General features: G+C 38.3%; 1 protein-coding gene across 4 annotated transcripts in view; it reads right to left on the minus strand.

Moving 5' to 3' along the window:
• Positions 1-20,401, minus strand: part of NPNT (nephronectin) — a 78,808-nt gene that overhangs the window by 26,045 nt on the left and 32,362 nt on the right. For 2 of the 4 annotated variants that reach the window (XM_036025674.1, XM_028508063.2), the window contains 7 exons: positions 18,396-18,488; positions 14,403-14,495; positions 9,954-10,073; positions 8,449-8,568; positions 6,458-6,592; positions 6,043-6,165; positions 4,312-4,707 (listed from right to left, as the gene is read on the minus strand). In XM_036025674.1, the coding sequence (XP_035881567.1) occupies positions 4,312-4,707; positions 6,043-6,165; positions 6,458-6,592; positions 8,449-8,568; positions 9,954-10,073; positions 14,403-14,495; positions 18,396-18,488 (1,080 nt within the window). The remainder of the gene's footprint in view (positions 1-4,311; positions 4,708-6,042; positions 6,166-6,457; positions 6,593-8,448; positions 8,569-9,953; positions 10,074-14,402; positions 14,496-18,395; positions 18,489-20,401) is intronic. The other 2 variants (XM_028508064.2, XM_028508065.2) reach the window with 1 other exon arrangement.

The following is a 20,401-nucleotide window of genomic DNA, read 5'->3' on the forward strand; positions in this document are numbered from 1 at the left end:
AAGGAAACAATAAAAGATTCAGAAAGATGTCGATGTCTATGTCAGAGTAACTTTTTATATTAAATAGCCTAATTTTTATGACCCTACTTTAAGCAGCAGAATAATATAAATACTGTACTTAAGCAACTATTAATAAAAACTCCACTGTATGATCACAAAGAGATAATAAAAAATAGAGTGAGAAAAAGAGGGACAGGAGGAAGAGAGAGAGAGAGAGAGGAAGGGTAGAGAGAAGGGGGAAGACACAAAAAAGAAAAGGTGAAAGGACAAAAATTACAAAAAAATATGCTTTTCAAAAATAAAAGATATGTGCATATAAAATATACTATTAGATCTACCATCTAATCCCTCTAAAAACTGTACCAAAACATACACAATTACAACTATATCAAAATTTGAGAATATCCATTTCCTTTCAAATTGTGAGTCACATATAAAGAAAAAACATTTTCTCTTTAAAAAATCACAAATGTCAGTATTCTTTTCCTATAAAAACCTGGTAAAAAATTGCAAGTGTTCAATCTAAAAGGGGCAAAGTTTAGTTCCATCATGTGGGAATAGGGGAAGAAAAAGAAGAAACTAGCAATATCAAAAGGAAAAGAGGAGAAAAGAGGGAACGCAAAAGTAGCTAAGAATAAACAAAGTGAAATGTGACAAATGGAAAAATACAGGGAACAGATGAAGTAGTAAAATTCCACATTTTGTTCTGGTATAAAGGAACAACCTCTTCTTCCTTCAAAGCTTGCTTGTTGCCTACAGCCTTTATCTCTACTGGTGGCACCACCGTTTACCCAGTCACCCATTATAAATCTGGGAGTCTTCAATCTAGCTCCACTCTGATCTAGCCACCAGTTTTCAGAAAGTACAGGGATAACTGTGCAGTTTTTCTCATTGATGCCTAACTCAACTCTCCAGTGTACTGGCAGTTTATCGCATATGCCATGCTTCATCCTACCTCTGCGCCTTTGTTGTACTGTCCCTGTGAACTCTAATGCCTCCCTTTCTGCATCATCCTTGCCCCATTTCACTCACAAAGTTCCCCACATCAAACAGTCCCTGCCCCAAAACTGACTAGGTCCCCTTCTCTCTACTCTCAGAATGTCCTACACAAACCTCTTTCACTAACAAAGTACCACAGTTACCTTCTGCCTGACTGCCTCTTCTACCAGACTGGAACCTTTTCTGTTTTATTTACATCAGCTCAATGTGTAATACAGGGCCCGGCCTTCTAAAACTCACTAAATGTTTACCGTAAAATGAATGGACAGTTAAAAGTTAAATGGCATGTGATACAGTAAGTTCCCCATCTCTGAGAGTTTTCACATAAATCTGAATATATTAGGACATTCTCATCTGGATAGGAGGTGTGATCTACTACATGACTGTGATATTCTCTCCATTTCTACACACATTCTTATTTGTCCAACCCTCTGACTTTTATTCAGCCCTTTATAATATTTAACAGTGGGGGTATATGACTTATACTTGTACAGCATAGCGTGTGGCTAAAATGTCATCATAAAGAGCTTATTAAAAATGTGCTAACACAAAAGACAAAGCAACTCTGAGAAAAAAATAACAAAATGTTAGGCATCACGATTCCCAATTTCAAACTGTACTGTAAACTATAGTAATCAAACTGTATGGTATTGGCAAAAAAAAAAAAAAAAGACACAAGAGACCAATGAAACATAATTGAGGGTCCAGAAATAAACCCAAGCATATGTGGTCAACTAATTTGATAGGGAAATGAAGGATATTCAATGGAGTAAAGTGAAAAATTGGATAATCATGCAAAAGTATAAAACTAGACCTCTATCTTATAACACTCACAAAAAATTGGCCTAAGAAACTTGGACTAAAACCTGAAAACATAGGTGAAAAGCTCCTTGGCATGGGTCTTAGTAATGATATTTTGGAGATAACAAATAAAGTACAGCAACAAAATAAAAATTAAACAAGTGGACTACATCAAACTAAAAAGCTTCTGCATAACAACAACAAAAAGAAAAGTCAACAAGCCCTGCCTGTCATATCTAAATGGATTGGGTGTCATCCCACAAACTGAGAGATCGCTGGTTTGATTTCCAGTCAGGTCACACACCTGGGTTGTGGGCCAGGTCCCTGGCTGGGGCTTACAAGAGGCAACTGATCAATGTTTCTCTCATACAATGACATTTCTCTCCCTCTCTTTCTCTCTCCTTTATCCTCTCTCTAAAAATAAATAAATAAAATCATAAAAAGATAAAAAGACAACCTATGAAATGGGGAAAATATCCACAAACAATATATCTGATAAGAGGTTAATATCTAAAATACACAGGGAACACATACAACTCATTAGAAAAAAAAAATAATAATCCAACTTAAAAATGGATAAAGAACCTGGATAGACATGTGTCTGAAGAAGATATCATGACCAATAGGTATATGAAAAGATGCTCAACATCACTAACTATTAGGGAAATGAAAATCAAACCCCCACAGTGAGATATTATCGCATATGTAGCAACAAAAAGACAAGAGTTAACAGATGTGAAGAGAAAAAAAGAACTCTCATGCAATGTTGGCAGGATTGCAAACTGGTGCAGCCACTATAGAAAACAGTGTGGAAGTTTCTCAAAAAAATTAAAAAGAGAGCTACCATAGGATCCAAGAATCCTATTTCTGAAAATATATCCAAAGGAAATGAAGACACTATGTCAGAGATATTTGCACCCCATGTTCCTAGCAGTATTGTTTACAATAGCCAAGACATGGAAACAACCTAAGTTTCCATTCATGGATAAATGGATAAAGAAAATGTGGTATATTGTTGGGGACTGCCCTGCCTGGTCTCAGGAAGCTGTAACTCCCCGTGACTTAGGCTGAGTGAAAGACCTCTGGACCAGGAGCCACAAGGAGACAAAATTTATTCCCTTGGCATGAACACTGCCTGTTCTGTGCCTGGCCTCCTAGGCTTGATCAGTTAGCCAATGACAGGTAAGATTTCCCACAGAGGGAATCGCCTAAGACAGGCATGATCAGGAGGAGGCCACAGGGAAGAGACTCGGGGCTGTGGAAATGAAGGGGTGATCGACATCAACCCCTGCCCCCTCGGCTTTGTCAAAGCCTGAGTCTTTGTTCTTAGCTGTGAGAAATCCAAGTCTCCTGGCTGCCTTTGTCTCCTCTGCCCGACTCAGGCCTGTGGAAACAGCAGGGGAGGTACAGTCCAGACCAGGGATGGTGGACCTCCGGGGTAATCAGGCCTGGGACATAGAATATACAAGATCCTGTGAGATCTGTTTGCTGGAGGATGATTAGATTAGAATTTGAAGGCACAGACAGGAAACCAAAACTAGCCCTTTGAGCCCTGTAGTCCTTTCAAATGATAAAACTCCAAACTTTGCCCAGAATCACAGCGGGGGTTCTGTCAGCATCTTTGAAAGTCACCTATTTCTTTTGATCTTTTCTGCCAGATTGTGAATCCACGAACTAAGTCTGTATTCTTAATAAAAACCTGCTTGGGAATGGAAATGGAGCACTCCCCACTAGAGAGTGGCCGTTCCATCCCTACTTCCCCACAGGACCTGGTTGCCTCTGTGTGTTTTTCTCGTGTTTTAACGAGCCACCCACAGCATTCTGCGATCACTGCAGGCCAGTGAGCACGCACCAGTGTGTGTGTGTATATATATATATATGTATATATATATATATATATATATATATATAGAGAGAGAGAGAGAGAGAGAGAGAGAGAGAGAGAGAGAGAGATAGTTTATACAATGAGATATTATTCAGCCATAAAAGAAGGAAATTCTGCCATTTGCAACAACACAGATCAACCTTAGGGGCATTATGTTAAGTGAAACAAGTAGAAGAGAAAGACAAATACTGTAAGATCTCATTTATATGTGGAATCTAAAACAGAAAACACAGAAAAAGAGATCATATTTGTGGTTAACAGAAGAAGGAGCCAGGGGAGGAGGAGTGGATGAAGGCGGTCCAAAGGTACAAACTTCCAGTTGGAAATAAGCACTAGGGATGGAATGTGCAACATGGTGACTGTGGTTAACACCGATGCTTGGTGCATTAGGGAAGTTAAGAGAGTAAATCCTAAGAGTTCTCATCACAAAGAAAAAGCTTTTCTTTTCTTTTGTATTTATATGAGGTGATGGATGTCAACTAAAGTTATTGTGGTAATCATATCAAAATATATGTAAGTCAAACCATAATGCTGTATACTTTAAACTTATACAGTGCTGTATGTCAGTCATATCTTGACAACACTAATGAAAACTCAGAAAGTGTGCAAACATTTGTATGACTTACTGAATACATCTCCTCTGGGTTTCTGAGGATCTGTCTGTATTCTGTTGTCAACCGTCATCTCTCCTGGAGATGTGGTGGCAGGTGGTGCTATAGTCGTCGGTCTGAAGACTGGTCTTTCTGGGGTGGGTGGTGGTGCAGGGGTTCTGAGATCTGTGGGTGGGGGTGGGGGTGGAGGTGGGGTAGGCCATGCTGTTGGCTTTGGTGTAGGTCTTGTTGTTGGCTTAAAAGTGGGCCTGTTGGTAATGACAGGAGGGATGTATGGTGTCTTCTGAGGCCACCTAGTACTTCCGACATCAGGAATCCAATTACTGTGTCCTCCATCACCCTTTGAAATGGTACCATTTCCCTTTGGTCTATGAATTGGACCTGAAGGTTCAATCATGACTTTGGGAATATCTAAAAGAATCAAAAGTTTTCAATTAGTGCTGAACCATCTCTTCCCCCAAAGGAAAAACATCAAATTATAAAAAACAAACATATCAAAATATGTGCCAACGAGGCTTACTTTTCACATTTAGGATATTCCCCATCTGTAAGTCATGCTGTTTTCTAAATAACAAATATGCACATATATGAATGTGATACACATTAAACCAATCAATGGGTGAATGCAAAAGTTCTATTTGTGTTTCTATAATAAATATGTATTATTTGAAACAAAAAAGTTGTATTTGTAAAGTGGAAACAAGTGACAATCGATGGTATTTTTAAAAGTGCAGATATATTCTAAACATTTTTAAATGAGAAAATTTTAAATAAAGTCTTTGTTAAGTATCCCTATGGTATATCTATATTAATAAAATCAAGCTTAGAATTGTCTAAAGACTAATTTCTCTTCTTTACAAATATTTGACTCATACAAAACGTTTTTATTCAATTTTCTGCATATTGTTTTAGTTGGTTTTTCTTTCCTCTTATTAATTTATATAATAGCTTTTTAAAGGAAATTTTAAGAGGTCACCAAGACCAGCTGTGGAATACCTTTTCTTGATTTTCTTCACCCAAAGAAATGAATATTTAATCTACCTGGAATGATGTACTCCTGGGGCAGCACGAATACATGACCTTTCAAAGATCCTTAGTCCACATGATTTTATGCCCCGTGATTTTCAGGAAATATTTTACTCCAGAAATTTAATAAATTCTTGTTACATGAAATATATGCTAAATTATGGCTTTGGTTTGTGAAACTTTCATCTTGGAGGTTACTTTTTTCATGTTTATCTACTAATACACACATACCACAAACAGGGCTAATGAAAACTTAAAAAGCAAAACAGTACTAAATACAGAGAAAATAGATAAATGTGGGAATTTTTTAGAATAGGAGGAATAATAAAACAGAGGAACCAAAAATGTGGAATATATTCAGATTATCCCACCATCATAATCTAGTGCTAATGCCAAGCAAATATTTATTTCTAATTTTAAGAAAATCAGGTTCTCTGGGAGGACTCTAAAATTTCTTGCCAGCTAAAGGGAAGCTACTGAGAAATTTTAGCCAAGGAACTGAATGCTTTTAAGAACAGAATGTATTACTGAGTCTTTAACTTTTAAAAATACCTGAACAAGTGATTTATTTTGTTTGTAGAAAGCAGAGACTGATATTACCAGTTATAAAAATTGTATTTCTTTGATAAATTAATTGTCCTCCTCATCTTCCCTAGGAATGGCCTTTGGGCGGTGTGTATACTGGCTACAGCTTAGAGCTGGGAGGTGAGCATTACTCACACACGCAACTCAGTCCATCGCCGTGGTACCCGTCTTTACATTTGCACTTGTAGGATCCATGCATGTTGAAACAGTGTGCGAAGCTGCTGCAGTGGTACTGACCAAGGGAGCATTCGTCTATATCTGTATCGGGATATGGAAAAAGAAGAGCTTTATTTGGTAGATAAATGTGAAGGCATAAAAATATACATAGAATTTAAAAAAATTTTTTGCTATGTGAATGTCTATGTAAAATTGGCAGGTAAACAGAAGAAATATAGTACCTGTGCATCCGGAACTACTAGTGGTCAAACTGGACTTCTGTTTGTCTGATGCCAGCACCCTTCCCACCCCACATCCCAGGCATCAGCACAATGAAGAGGCCTTTCTACACCATAGGAAGAAATGGCAAAACGCAATGACTGGGGCTTATTACCGTGACATTGGTATTTGCCTCCGATGTACATGAGGTCGAAGCCTGTGTGACACTTGCAGATGTAACTCCCGAAAGTGTTGACACACTGCCTAAACCTAGGGCAGGAGGCTCTTCCAGTAGCACATTCATCAACATCTAGAAAGACAAGTCAGTTGTAGTTTAGGTGGAGCAATAACATGTTCCGATGGAGCATATTTTAAAATAAATAACTGCAAATAGTTCCCTCATGGCACACAGTGATTCATCATAAATATTATCCAGCTGTTGCCCCCAGAGGCACCATAAATTCCACAGCGCCATCCTTCACTCCATCTTCCCAGCCCAGGCAGCAGGCTCCTCCCCCACCACATCTCAGCGCACACTGCTCCTGCATTCACCTAGCTGCCCGAACTAAAACATGAGTTGTCCTTGACAGCCCTATTTCTCTTTACCCTAAATCATCAGGCCCAGTTACTTCTACCCCTGAGAGATTATTTGAATGTGTCTCCTCTTCTCTTCACCCATGGCCACTACTCTCTTATAACGGGCCATCTCCCAGGCCTCCTAACCTGATTTTTTTCTCAGCCAATCTCACCCCCTCCAAAGCATTCCCACCCACCCATTGAAATGATTTTATCACAATACAAAATGGATTAGCATCATGCCTAAAACTCTTGTACTGTTTCTACTTGCTTTTTTGAATTAAATCCTCATTCCACATCACAACCTTGAAGGCTCTGTAATAAATAGCCCCCACCTACCTCACCAGTTGTATCTCAAGCCACCAACCTCCATACTCCCACTCTGTACTTAGCCACCTTGGCCTTCCTTCTCTCAGGACCTCAAGCAGGCCTTGTTGACTGCAGTGCCTGCATCATTTCTGCCTGCTTGGCTGATTCTTCACATGACCAATGATCCAGGTCTTAGCTTAAGGCTTTCCTTGACCATTATTTTTTAAAATATACTATGTTTCTTTCTCCTGTAAGTCCTCATACTTAGAAGTATTTGTAATTTTATTGTTTTTTTTTCTGTCTGCCCCATTAGAATATCAACTTTGTGAGGATCAAATTCTTGTCAGCATGGTCCATTACTGCATATCCTGGCCTTAGCACACGGCCTGGAATATAGGAAGTAACCAATAAATGTTTCTTGAATCACCAAATACCTCCATTCATTGAGCACTTACTACATGCTGGGTACCATGTTAAGCTCTTTCCATACCTGAGCTCCTTTAATCTTCAAAATGGATCAATGTGCCATTACTCCCATTTTAAAGATGAAGAGGCTCAAGGTCAAAGACAGGAAGTCTCTTACCTAGGTTACATATCATGTATATGGCAGAGAAACTCTGACTTCTGTGGCTCAGTTGGTTGGGCTTCATCCCTCAAAGTGAAAGGTCACCAGTTTGACTCCTGGTCAGGGCACATGACTGGGTTACAGACCCAGGCCTGGTTCCCAGTTGGGGTGTGTGTGAGGCAACCAATTGATATTTCTCTCACACATGAATGTATCTCTTCCTCTTTTCCTCTCTCCCTTCCCCTCTCTCTAAAAATAAATACATAAAATCTTTTTAAAAAGTATATGGTAGAGGTAGCTTTGAAACCAGAGCCCTGACTCTTAATGACAATTCTATACTACCTTCCTAATCTACTGAGTGCAATATATACAATCTAGCCTTATGTATCTTTTCAGCTTTATCAGTCATTGCCCCTTACATGCCAGAAATACCAAGTTCTTGTTTCCCTCAACATTGTGCTTCTTCCAACTCCAGTGCCTTTGCACATATACTTCCTCTTGCCTGAAGCTTTCTCCTGTCCCCCATTTTTAGAAAAAATAAGGTTTCCATAGTTGATTCACAGAGAGAGGTCCTCTTCTGAGATAGCTGATAGCTTCTGAAGGACAGCTAATCACCTGACATAAACAGCTGCCTTTTTTTTCTCACTCCCATCACCTTTCCCTTTCCTCCTTTTCCTAGAGAGCCTACTGACAGAGACACTGGGTTCACAACTCACCCACACAGGTCCGCCTGTCTGGAGCCAGCTGCAGGCCAGGAGACGGGCACTGGCACCGAACCTGTCCTTTGATGACATCACAGCCATACTGACAGTTGGCCATGGAGCACGTCAGGGCACCTGGAATGAGTATGTCTGGCTGACTCAGGGAACAGGCTCCGCAACTGAAATAACTATGTCTCTAACTTGTCCTGAAATCTCTGTCACTCGGCCAACAATGAAGACAAAAAGGCCTCAATCATTCAACAGTCTAAAGAAAGTAAAAAAAATAGGGAGAGAGACAGAAAGACTTTCCTCCTCCAGGGATTAAGAAGATTCAGAAGTGAACCAGCCCTGTTATCACCTGGAGCAGGCCTCTAATGCATTTGAGGAATTCAAAGGCAAGTGTAAAACTTGATCTCACATAGATTACCTGGAAATTTTTCTAGTGGCCAAGGAAAGTGGAAAATGAAGGCATGTTTCCAGATTGTGCATGCTAAGTGCTGGCCTTAAGTGAAGCACCTGCCTGATTGTCTCAGCCTCACCTTAGCTTTCCCGAGGGACAGCAGATGCCCCACTGAGCTGCGCAGTGTTACAGTTTCCCAGCATCACTGTCTCGTGTTGTTAAGCATGGAACACCTCACTTCAAAATGCCCCATGCTAAATATGCAATACTAAATAAAATTAGCTAACCTTTATTATTTTATAAAACACAACCCAGCTAGAGAGATAATTGATAATTAACTGACTGATAATTAGCTAATTTAACTGATAATTCTACAAAAATCAAAATCAAGCCATCAATTACTAGATATCCTATCAGCACAACCTCAATGCAATGTTCGGCTCTCAGAGAATTTTAGGGCATCACCTGTCTTATAACACAACCAAATGATAGCAGGACATACCATACATTTCTTTCCTACAAAGAAACAGATGGAATCTACTTTTATGTTTCTAAATCACTTTTATCTTCAAATTCATTTTTTTAATTTGAAGTAGTTTTTTAAGAAAAGGAACATAAGTTAGTCCTTCGATTATTATAATGAAATGTAAAAGTGAGGGGAGAAGGTATTTCTGAGTGGTTTATAATCAAGCGACAAGCTTAATGGATGCTCTACCAGCAAACAGTTTATAGTCCATCTTTATGGACAGCTCACAGTCCTGAAAGTGTCACTAATGTTCTTTTTCTAGCTGGAATAGCTCTATGCCCACACTGACAAAAGGGAAAAACATTAGAAAACACACTTACTTTTGTTATTCTTCTAAAATCATGTCCAAATCAATTTAACACTGGCACCCATGGTAAAAAAGTGCTAGCCATCTAAAAGGGACAGCTCCTATTTTGATTTTCGGTTCCTTAGAGACACATAACCCCCCAACACACACACACACACACACACACTCACATCCATCCTGTTTGGGGGAAGGCCTGGGAGGCCACTTTCATTTTCACACTACCAGCCCACAACAGGAGAGAAACCAAGCCCAAAGCACTCAGAAAACAGTTAGGACTCTTGACATACTTGAGCAGGACCCGTCCGGCATGAGCATGTACCCATTGAGACAGTAGCACTTGTAGCTGCCGTAAGTGTTCATGCACCTGTGCTTGCAGGGGCGCGGCTTCAGGCCACACTCATTCAGATCTGTAAAGAGCGGAAGTTGGAGCTGAGCAATCACGAAACCTCTGCACAAATGTAAACCATTTAAAATACTTCTTTATATTGAAAAATAAAGGAGAAAAGTAACTCAAGCTACACTAGCCAGTCATTTATAGCAGAGAGAAAGAGAGAGAGAGAGAGAGAGAGAGCACGCACACGCCTGTTCACACTGTCTTAATTTTAATATTGTTATGCTAGAGGTGACCAAGATTTTTTTTCCTTTCACAGGTGATCAAAAGCCTAATAACAATGAAGAGGCTGTATGAATTTCTGGAGCTTAAATTACATAGTAAATGTGATCTCTGCCCACCAAGGCCAGTTAGAGTATGTTGTGCCTGCTTCCTCATCCCTAGAAAGGGCAGCATCCTGACTCCTCATGGTGCTGAATCATCTGTCTGACTTCCGTACCTTCAAAATATCTGGGGTCTACCACTGGAGTCCCTCCTGACAATGTGTTTTTTCTCTATTGATTTCTTCCTCTCTCTGTTTAAAGAAGATACTAGAAAGTGTCTGGATTTTAACATTAGACTGCTTTGACGTTCCCAAAATAAAGCTATATTTTCAGAGGATAAAAGCTACTTGAATTAGAATGATCACAATTGTGGGTTTTCCTGTTCAGTTTTATAGATTATATATTGATCTAATATTAAAGAAGAAAATTTTAAAAATGCTTCAACATACTTTCGTTCATTGGGTAGTTAACAAGGACATATGAGAACACTAATGAATAATACATAATTGAGTAATTATGTATTCAATGAATTAGAACACTAATGAATAATACTAATCTGTGTAGTTTAGGATTATTGATTTAAATATCAATATGAAATGAACTAACAAACTGCACATTATGAGAATTTTTCAACCCAAGTTGAACACTGCCTCAAGTGAACATAAAACCCATAACAACATATAAGCACTTCAACAGTGATGCCCCAAACACAGACTTCATTAAAAAGAAATATGACCACATGTTTATTTGGAACTGCCAGCATGATTTCATTATCTATTAATCTATGTCATGAAAGAAGAAATATGGATAAATCTAGTTGCAAGTTGTCTTTAAATCTAATCAAATATAAACCTGACTTGATGTTTATTAGAAATCTATAGATTTCACTTAATTAAACCACCAAGTTACCTTGTTTTCTAAAATCTTGAATCTAAAATTTTAAAAATGTTTTACTGACTCCCCAACTTGGTCTTTTTTCCTAACCTGAATACATCTGTAAGCAGATCCCCAGCTGGGTGAAGTCCTAGAATATTAAATAATAAACATTTGTCATTTCCTATGCTTTACTCAATTTTATACTTTATTTTGTCTTGCCCAGGCAGGGGTATGCAACACAGAATCACATTTAAAGATAATTCAAAATAATTTCCTCAAAGAAGGTGCTCTGCAGATTAGTCTCATCAGAATTCGATTTCTTCCTCTGTTAAATGAAGTAAAAAAATTTAAATCAAGAAGGAAAGACAAAGAAATTCACTCCACTTCTCATATTCTTCTACTTTGCATTTTAATGTTTATTAAAAATTAAAATCAGAAACATCTTTTCTCATGTTCTAGGAGGAGTGGATTATCCTTGCTAATATTTCTCTGCCAATTCACACCTGGCTTTAATGAATCCCTGACTGATGCTCTAGCATGTAGTATTTAAATCTGAGTACATTGTTAGAGAAAGGCCTTGTGTTTTAAATATATTTCTGCACCAAGCAAAGATAAAATAGTACAGTACAACAAAACAACAGAGTTAGACTGAATTCTGTATCTCAAGGGAAGGATATTGATGGATATAAAACATGCCACTTAAGAAACCTTAGGTTTGCCTTGGCTGATATGGCTCAGTGGATTGAGTGCCGGCCAGCAAACTAAAAGGTTACTGGTTCAATTCCCAGTCAGAGCACATGCCTGGGTTGTGGGCCAGGTCCCCAGTTGGAAACATGCGAGAGGCAACTAATGGATGTTTCTCTCACACATCCATGTTTCTCTTCCTCCCCTTATCCCTCCCTCCCTCTCTCTCTAAAAGTAAATAAATAAAATCTTTAAAAAAAAAAAAGAAGAAGAAACTTGGGTTTATTTTAAAGAGCCACAAAAATTCCTATGGGTTTCTGGGTGGGAACTGGTCAGATATTTGTAGCTCCAGGCAGCTTGCATACAAGGAGTACTTATGCTGATAGAAATTTCTTCAGACATTGTTTCCTTCAGACAAAGGAAATAAATGTACACAATTCAGTGGGTAAATGTAGAGACATTTGTTGACTCTTTTACTGGTATGAAACTGACATGTAAATATTCAAATATGTTGGAAGCAATCTGAGAAAGCTGTACTCTACCAGCTGCTCATGGAGTGGTTGACTCTGCTTGACAGGCCACTGGGGTTGATGGGCCCAGAACTGCCATTACTGTCCCACCTGCCACAGGCATCTGTCTCCTAAAACTTTCACAATAACCCTTACAAAACCCACTGCAGAAATTGTGAAATAGGATCCCACAATCCACAATTATCAATATTTACCAAATATCAGACTTTTGTTCAAGTAGAAAGCTTCAAAAGATTAAAAGAGCCTGATACTCTGTTGATGAACTTTTTTTTCAAATTTTCATCAGGTTTCTTTCTATTCTACGATTATTATACCTTATTTTCCCATTGATCTAATGCCTTATATAATTGAGTTAATACAGGCTGCTTCCAAAATCCTGTAGACTACAGAATCAGTAACACTTGTATTACCGTCAAATTAAGTCAGAAATTCAAAAATGACACTTTACAGCAAATGCTCCTATAATAATAAGTGAAACAATATAAAAAACATGAAAAGTATCCTTGATCACATTTTAGAAATCAATATTAAAAGTTGATAAAAGAACCTAAGAAAATCTTTTGTGTTTTTATTGTAAATTTACTTTAATCTTGCTTTTTCTCTAGGAATTTATAATATAATATAAATTAAAAGGAAAATCTATAACAAAAATTTAATGAATTGTCATGTACCTATCTTATCACACAAGGAAAAATAGTACTTTACAATTAAACCACTTACATTCAAATGCTTTAATTATTAAGTATACAATTCTTAAAGAGCATTTATAAGTCAGGAGTATACTTAAGCAGGTTGGTAAATTCAGGAGCTTGGGGGAGGGAAGAAGGAGAAAGAAGATGGTTCAGAACAAAAACGCAAGCTGCGCGTAGCATTATACTGACACTTCAAGGGAAAAAAGAGAGTCAGAAATTTTATTAGCATGCAGACACTGAAAAGTAGCTTGAAAATTTGCAAGAGATTCATGGAACAAGACAACCCAATGGATTTTTTTTAAGGGAAAAACATTTCATTTGTTTAATGCACTTATAGACTTTTTTCTTTGAGGCTTGAACTGGACAATATCTCAGAAGCCTAAGCTTTTACATTTTATCTGACCAAAGCAGAGGTCACAGGGAAACAGATGTCGGTGTGTCAGCTGCCGTAACTTTTACACTTTAAAGACAGCAGTGACACATGACTAAAATTAGTTCTATGGCCCTATTCTTTGTGCAGAAGAAAGACAAATGCATCAAAGTCCATTTCAGCAGAGAGTATTTCCTAATTTGTAGGATTTTAATTCCATTCTATGCTCCTACCTCTGTCAGTGAGGGGGGATAGAGGTTTTCAGAAGAACTGTGAAATTATGCTGTCCCCTAACCTTCCTACAATGCTTTCCAGCATAACGAAGACACTAATATTTCTGGTGTTTCTGTTCTCACTCCAGCCCTGCAGAGAAACAGGGCAGGAATTACTGTCCCCCTATTACTAATTGTTTTCCTAACACAGATGTTTTAAATGACTTGCTCACCTGAGGGCTGTAGTGGAACCAGAGCTTAGGCCTTCTAACATGAGAAAATGAGGCACTAAAGGAAGGAAGCTAAGATACGGTTTCATTTCTGGTAGCCAGAACTCTATACCCTTTATTTGGTGGTGAAGAGGATTGATCCCATCTAAAATCTACTTAGAAAAAGCCATCAGAACACCATCTCAGTTGCTTTGATATTCTGGACTTCACCTACACATGAAAACAAAAGTTCTTTTGCTATCCTATTTTTAGAAGACATTTTGAAACCCAGAGAAGAAGAAAAGCAACGATATTCGATGCAGTGAAAGGACAGAGGAGGCTCCAGGCTTTTTAGAGCACAGAGAGTCAGCACGGGTGACAGTCCCTGCTGCTTGCGCGGAGGTGGGCGCCCCGGGGGGCTCGTCTTCAGGACATTTGCGAGAAGTGACACAAGTGCAGGAAGCCGTGCAGGTGGGAGGCGCAGGCCCCCTGAGACAGTGCACGCTCACCCCTTGAAGGCAAACTTGTGGCTTGGTGGTCCTGGGGTTGGGAAAGAGGCTGCTCACTGCCTCGGTCGTGAGGAGTTGGGTAGAAGTGTTCGTCTTCACACCAGGAAGAAGGTAATAAGAGTCAACTTTGAACTGATGTCATTTTTAGCCCTAAAAATCTTTATAAGTATATATTAAACAATTACATAAAGTTGGAGGGGTTCAAAAAGAATGCTTTAGAATATGGATACTTTACAAAAATTAGTTTCCAGTTTTTCCAGTTTCTCTTTTTTTAAAATTTCTGTTTTCCTGCAAATTTATCATGGTCATCTTTCTCCCCAAGAACACACACACTGTACAAGTCAACAATCCATCATTCTCATATAAATTAAAAATAAAAACAGCAAAAAAAGAGATGGTCATTTTGTAAAAGCATGATTGTAATTATTGACAAAGATGGAAAACTAAAATAACAAACACATTATATAAATATTATGATCAACCTGCTCTGTTTCAGGACATTAAGTCTTAAATGACCAACTTAAGACTTCTTGCTCATTATTATGTGTACAATAGTTTAAAATACTCCAAAACTGCACACAAACTTATGAGTTGCATAAATACCTTATTTAAATAAATAGCATGATCAATGTTTCACTCAAATGTAAGAGCTTATGTTACATTTAGGTGACACTTAATTAGAATATATAAGAAGCCTTCTCAAAAAAAAAAAGAAAGAAAGAATAAAGGTAACTGTCCCCATGCTTAGCTTACCAAAATACTGTAAGATGGGTAAGACTGAAAAATAGAAGGACAAAAGTGCAATTATATCCTATTTTAAGACTATTATATTAGTAATAGTTAAAATTCCAAATTAGATGCACACTGGTTTCTGGGGTTAAAACTGCACAGCCTTCAAAAAGCAAGGCTGTAAGAAACTACCTGAATATTAGGGTGAACACACTTAGGCTGCTGGGCATAGAAAAGCGATCCACTCTCAGGTTTAACTCGTCCACCAGAGTCTACTGTCTGATTATATGCTACAGGACTCTAATTCTGTTCTTGGGATAAGGAATTCAGCATACGAATCACAAACCATGTCAACACATTAGTAACTGATATTCATAAATTGTTTCTTCTGAACTCATTACAAAGCACACCACAAATTCAAAAGAATATCTTGCATTCCTGAAAAAATGCAATGCTATGATATATTACATGCTAAAAATAACTCCCTAGTGGAAAAGTTATAAAAAGATTATTATCTATAATAGTATCCTTTCTTGGCTGAGGGGAAAGGGGACTTGTATGGGTACAGTTACTCAAAGAGGGAGGAAACATACAAAAATAAAATCACTAGAGAAAGTAAGGTAGAAAAAAACACCAAATCTTGCATTAGAATTTCACCTACTATGGAAGGTAGGTACTGTGCGTGTTATAGAATAAGCTAATGATCAGTCATGCCTATGATATTACATGTGCTCCATTTATAGCAAATCCAGGAGATGACTCAGTGGGGAGAGCGGGCCACCAAGAGCAGATTACACATATCTTGTGACAGGCTGTTAAATTAAGCCAGTTCCAAAGTGGGCCTGCCCTGCTATGCTGGCTGCTCCCCAGGAGGCTCTAAAAGCACCCAAGTGCTTGTCATTTACTCAAGCTGTTCATTCAGTCAAGCAAGTTTCCTGGGGGGTGGAGGGGATTTCTTAAAGTACACAATTCAAAACAATATTGTTTAGCAGATACTTGTCTTATACCCAAACCTACTTTTTAGTCAAAAGCTAATATCCAGCTCTGTGAAATTACTTCAAAGGACCTCTTCTTTGACATTTCTCTCCTCAAGAAACAAGAAACCTGTTTGTTTTCCCATGTCTCCAAGGCACATTTTCCAGTATATTAAAATATATGGTCCAAATAAAATGTCTAAGTTAATTTGTTATGTACAACAGATATAGACAATCCACTCAACATTTCTAGGGGTCTCTCGGCAGCTCTCTGACTTACCCAGCTCATCCACAGCAGTCTCTCTCACCTGACAAATTCACAGTCCACGGATTCAGAGACTAAGGTACTAGAAAACTCCACGGAACTCTTTCAAGCTCCTGCGGCTTTCAGGACCAAGAACCATTATATGTAACATTCACTCAATAAATATTTAATGTGCACCGATCATGTGCAAGTTTAGTGATTGTTTTCAGGAGCTCCACAAAGGACTTTTGCTCACAAAGAACATAAGCATTTCCATCAGGAAGTGGCCAAATGACTGTTTTGGTCAGGAAGGCAACAAGAAAGACGATTAAAACACACAGGTTTACTGTGAGCTGGAGTTCTATGTTCAAGGTGCATTTGAAATTACATTTTCAGTGTCAGCACTATTTTTGCAGGTGTAAAATCCCATTTTGCTACTAAAGAAATCCTTTACGCCTAAGGAATATCATTTTGGGAGGCCAGATTTCAACTCAGTACATTTCAATTTTTCTTTAGAGAAACAGGTATGTGCTACTGGAAAAACTGGTTTTTATGAAAATAAGAGATAGCCAGAGATGAATCCTTGCTCCAATAATAGTGTATTTGAAGCATATTAAAGTTGATGAAATTGTAAATAAATTCAAATGCACTTCTCTGCAATTCAACTTAGCTTTTTTAATAATCTTCTTTGTATAAATTCCTGGCATCAGTACAACAAGTTTTATGGTGCTGACATAGTAATGAGACCTCTGCTGGTTTATGTTCATCACTTCAAAAAATAAGCATGCTGGGACTCTGAGATGAACACTAGTAACTCAACAGTCAGAACTGAACATGCTGCTACTTGAAAACTTAGACAGGAGAAGGAAAATCAAATGGAATTTTAAAAGAGTAAACTAAGATAGTAAGAACCCCATTTATTTTTTAAAAATACTACCCAGGTATGTTAGATAAATCCCAAGATGAAAAATATTATTAGAGAAGAAGCACTAGGAAAAAATCAGTCATTAATCAAATATCAGATCATCTAGAAGACAGGTTAGAGTAACAGCTTGTCCAGCCATTGGACATGTCACATTTCACGAGCATGGAGTTCATCTGATAGTACAGGAACAATTGTACACATACCTTCAAACATCAGTGTTCTGGATTGTTTGAAAATTATGTCTACAAATCGCCAGTTTACGTGGCATACCTCAAGGGGTATCAGCTATTGAAGAACAAGAGTATTTTGACAATATCATTTCTGTATCAGGTGAAGTCAAGTAAGTATCTACGGGACAGTTAGACCCCCATATGATTGTTTCATTTGACATTTAAAATGATAGGGAGCATTACTTTAAGTAATAAATAAAGCACTGACCCTTTTATCCTTGTATCTTTCTAGTGAAATCTAACCATAGCTTTTCTTAATTATAAGTACTCTACCTCCTGATGTCATTGTAATGATGAAAACAGATAATATATATAAAATACCTGGGGCACTGTTAGTGCTAAATAAATGTTTGCTTTTATAACCAACTGATCAATTAAAAGTAACTTACTAAATTAATCAAAATCTTTATTTCTGAGAGGAACATTGCAAACTGCTCAACAGTTAAAAGAAATTTAACCACAAAATCAAAGGGCTCAGAGTTTGAAGGGACCTCCACATTTCATACCAAATTTCCTACCTGACTTTGACTATTAAAGTATTTTCATCTAACTGGGTCCAAGCAGCCTAGCACTTTGCGAAGACTTCTCCACCAGTTAGTGGAAGAACAGGATGTAAGGATTCTAACATTACCGATGCTGCAATGCTCTTTTTCAAAATGCATTTTAATTATTAGCAGTAAATATGAGGATGAAATTCATTCAACTGTCCGTCCATGAAATAGACTTTAAAAGATGTACAATTATTATATTTGTATCTTTCAGCAAATGGCAGGTCAAACACGTAGAATAATAATCATAGAAAAGTGGTTGGGCATGAGAACTCAACATTTTTTTACCAGGCAGGAATGGAGGGGGCTTCTGATTCTTTACTTGTGTCACACTGTCCCCTACCTTGATTGCAGGTTTTCCCGGCATATCCAGGATGACACTTGCACTTGTCTGGTCCGACACATTCGCCATGTTTGCACTGTGGCTGGCACACAGCTGTGACAAGAGAATATCATGCATTACTTCTGGCTCAGCAGGATGTCAGCCATATAGTATCAATGTCATCTGCTAGATTAATAATAAAAAATCTCTAAGAATTTACAGAAGAGTAGCACCATCTGTATATTTTACAAAATATACAGAAGCACCATGCCCTGGAGGGGTAAACACTGTCTAGAATACATACTCATACACATGCACACTGTGTATCAGTGTGCACATGTGTGTATCACTTCAGGCTGGAAAGTCTGCAAAATTGAACACAATGCTCTAATAGTGAGAAAAACATGTAAAACTATGCATGAACACAACTGATGTTTGCCAATAGTGATAAATTGACAATCGCCTGTACTCATATTTTAAAACTCATTAATAGACTTTCTCTCAAATATACTTCAAAAAGTTGTTCTTAATCCAAAGATATTAACTCCAGATAAATTGTTTGAACTCCAGATAAATTTCCAATTTAATAATAAAATACTATTTTCTTGGAAATAGTATTTCTAAGTATAAATGGTTCAAAATAAAATAAACATTAAAACTCAGTATTTTTGGAATTTCAACTTAAGAATACCTCTGTTGCCCTGCTCTACCTTAACCTTAGGTGCATCACAACTGCTCATCAGTTTCAAATGGCTTTTCTATGGCCCATCACAGCAAATAAAAAGATCTATCTTACATTTACTATCTTCCATCAACTCAAGTCTGTCTTTCCTCAAGACACCAAAATGCTAAGAAATCATCACTTGAAGCTTTCCCAGTCTTTGATTCCTGCCAAGACACTGCTTAGAACTTTTTGTTTACATTAGTGGTTCTCCACGGGGGAGTTTTGCCCCCACAGGACATTCGGCATAAATGGGGACATTCTGGTTGTCACACTGGGGAGAGGGTGCTACTGGCACTGAGTGAGGTAGACTACAGGAATACTGCCACACATTCAACAATGCTCAGATAGTACCCTGACCCCCCTGCAAATTATCCAGCCTAAACTGTGATGGTGCCAGATTGAGAAACTTTGCTCTGTACAGAACATGTGCACAGTGCTCTACCAGACACTAAAATGGATGAGAAAGCACTGCATGGTGTGGGCACTGCTGTCAGAGGGCTTACGGTCCAGACGGAGAGACCAAACAGGCATGGTTTTAACTGAAGGCAACATTTACTTATGAGCAAAATCGGTGACATACAAGAAATTTGTAAAGAAATCATCACACAAACATATCCACATAGATTTTTACAGAAAGCCATACAGAAGAGACACTAGTTGGATCCTGAAGCATGGGCAGACTAAAAAGGGAGAAAACTATCCAAAGTAAGGGGACATTTATTCAGGGGACGTGAGGGGGCTTGCCAAACAAAAAAGGGAAGGTACACGCTGGTCGAAGAGTGAGAAGTAGACAAGCATAGGTGAGAGGCATCAGATGGTGATGTTCCCTTGATTTTTGAGGAATGTAGACTTAGGAATGCACACTCTGTCTCAACACTTTGGCATTATTAGCCTGATAACAATATGTAGAAAGGACTGGAAAGGGTCTAGTTGATATGAAGAAGGCATGATATGTTTTCGTGACAGGAAAAATGGGCTTCAGTAGCCACCGAGTGATGAGCTGGCATGTCTTGAAGACAAAAGGAAGGGGGTCAGTGGTGACTTGGAGTTCTCAAGTCCCTGACACCAGATCCTTCCCACACTGGCCCAGGGTGTTCTCTGTCCTGGGATGTGCTCCCCATTTCTGACAATTCTCTAATATTCCTGGGAAACCGATGTGCATGCTACTTTTGGTGCTTTCTACAATTCCTCACTCAGCCCTCACTAACCCTTCCTTCACCTGGACTCCACAGACTTATCTGCCAACTTTACTTTCTGGCCTTTCTCGCCTATTTGTCACTCCACCTGGACCCTGCACCACTAC

Source organism: Phyllostomus discolor, chromosome 1 (assembly GCF_004126475.2).
Source record: "Phyllostomus discolor isolate MPI-MPIP mPhyDis1 chromosome 1, mPhyDis1.pri.v3, whole genome shotgun sequence".
In the NCBI taxonomy this organism is placed as follows: Eukaryota; Metazoa; Chordata; class Mammalia; order Chiroptera; family Phyllostomidae; genus Phyllostomus; species Phyllostomus discolor.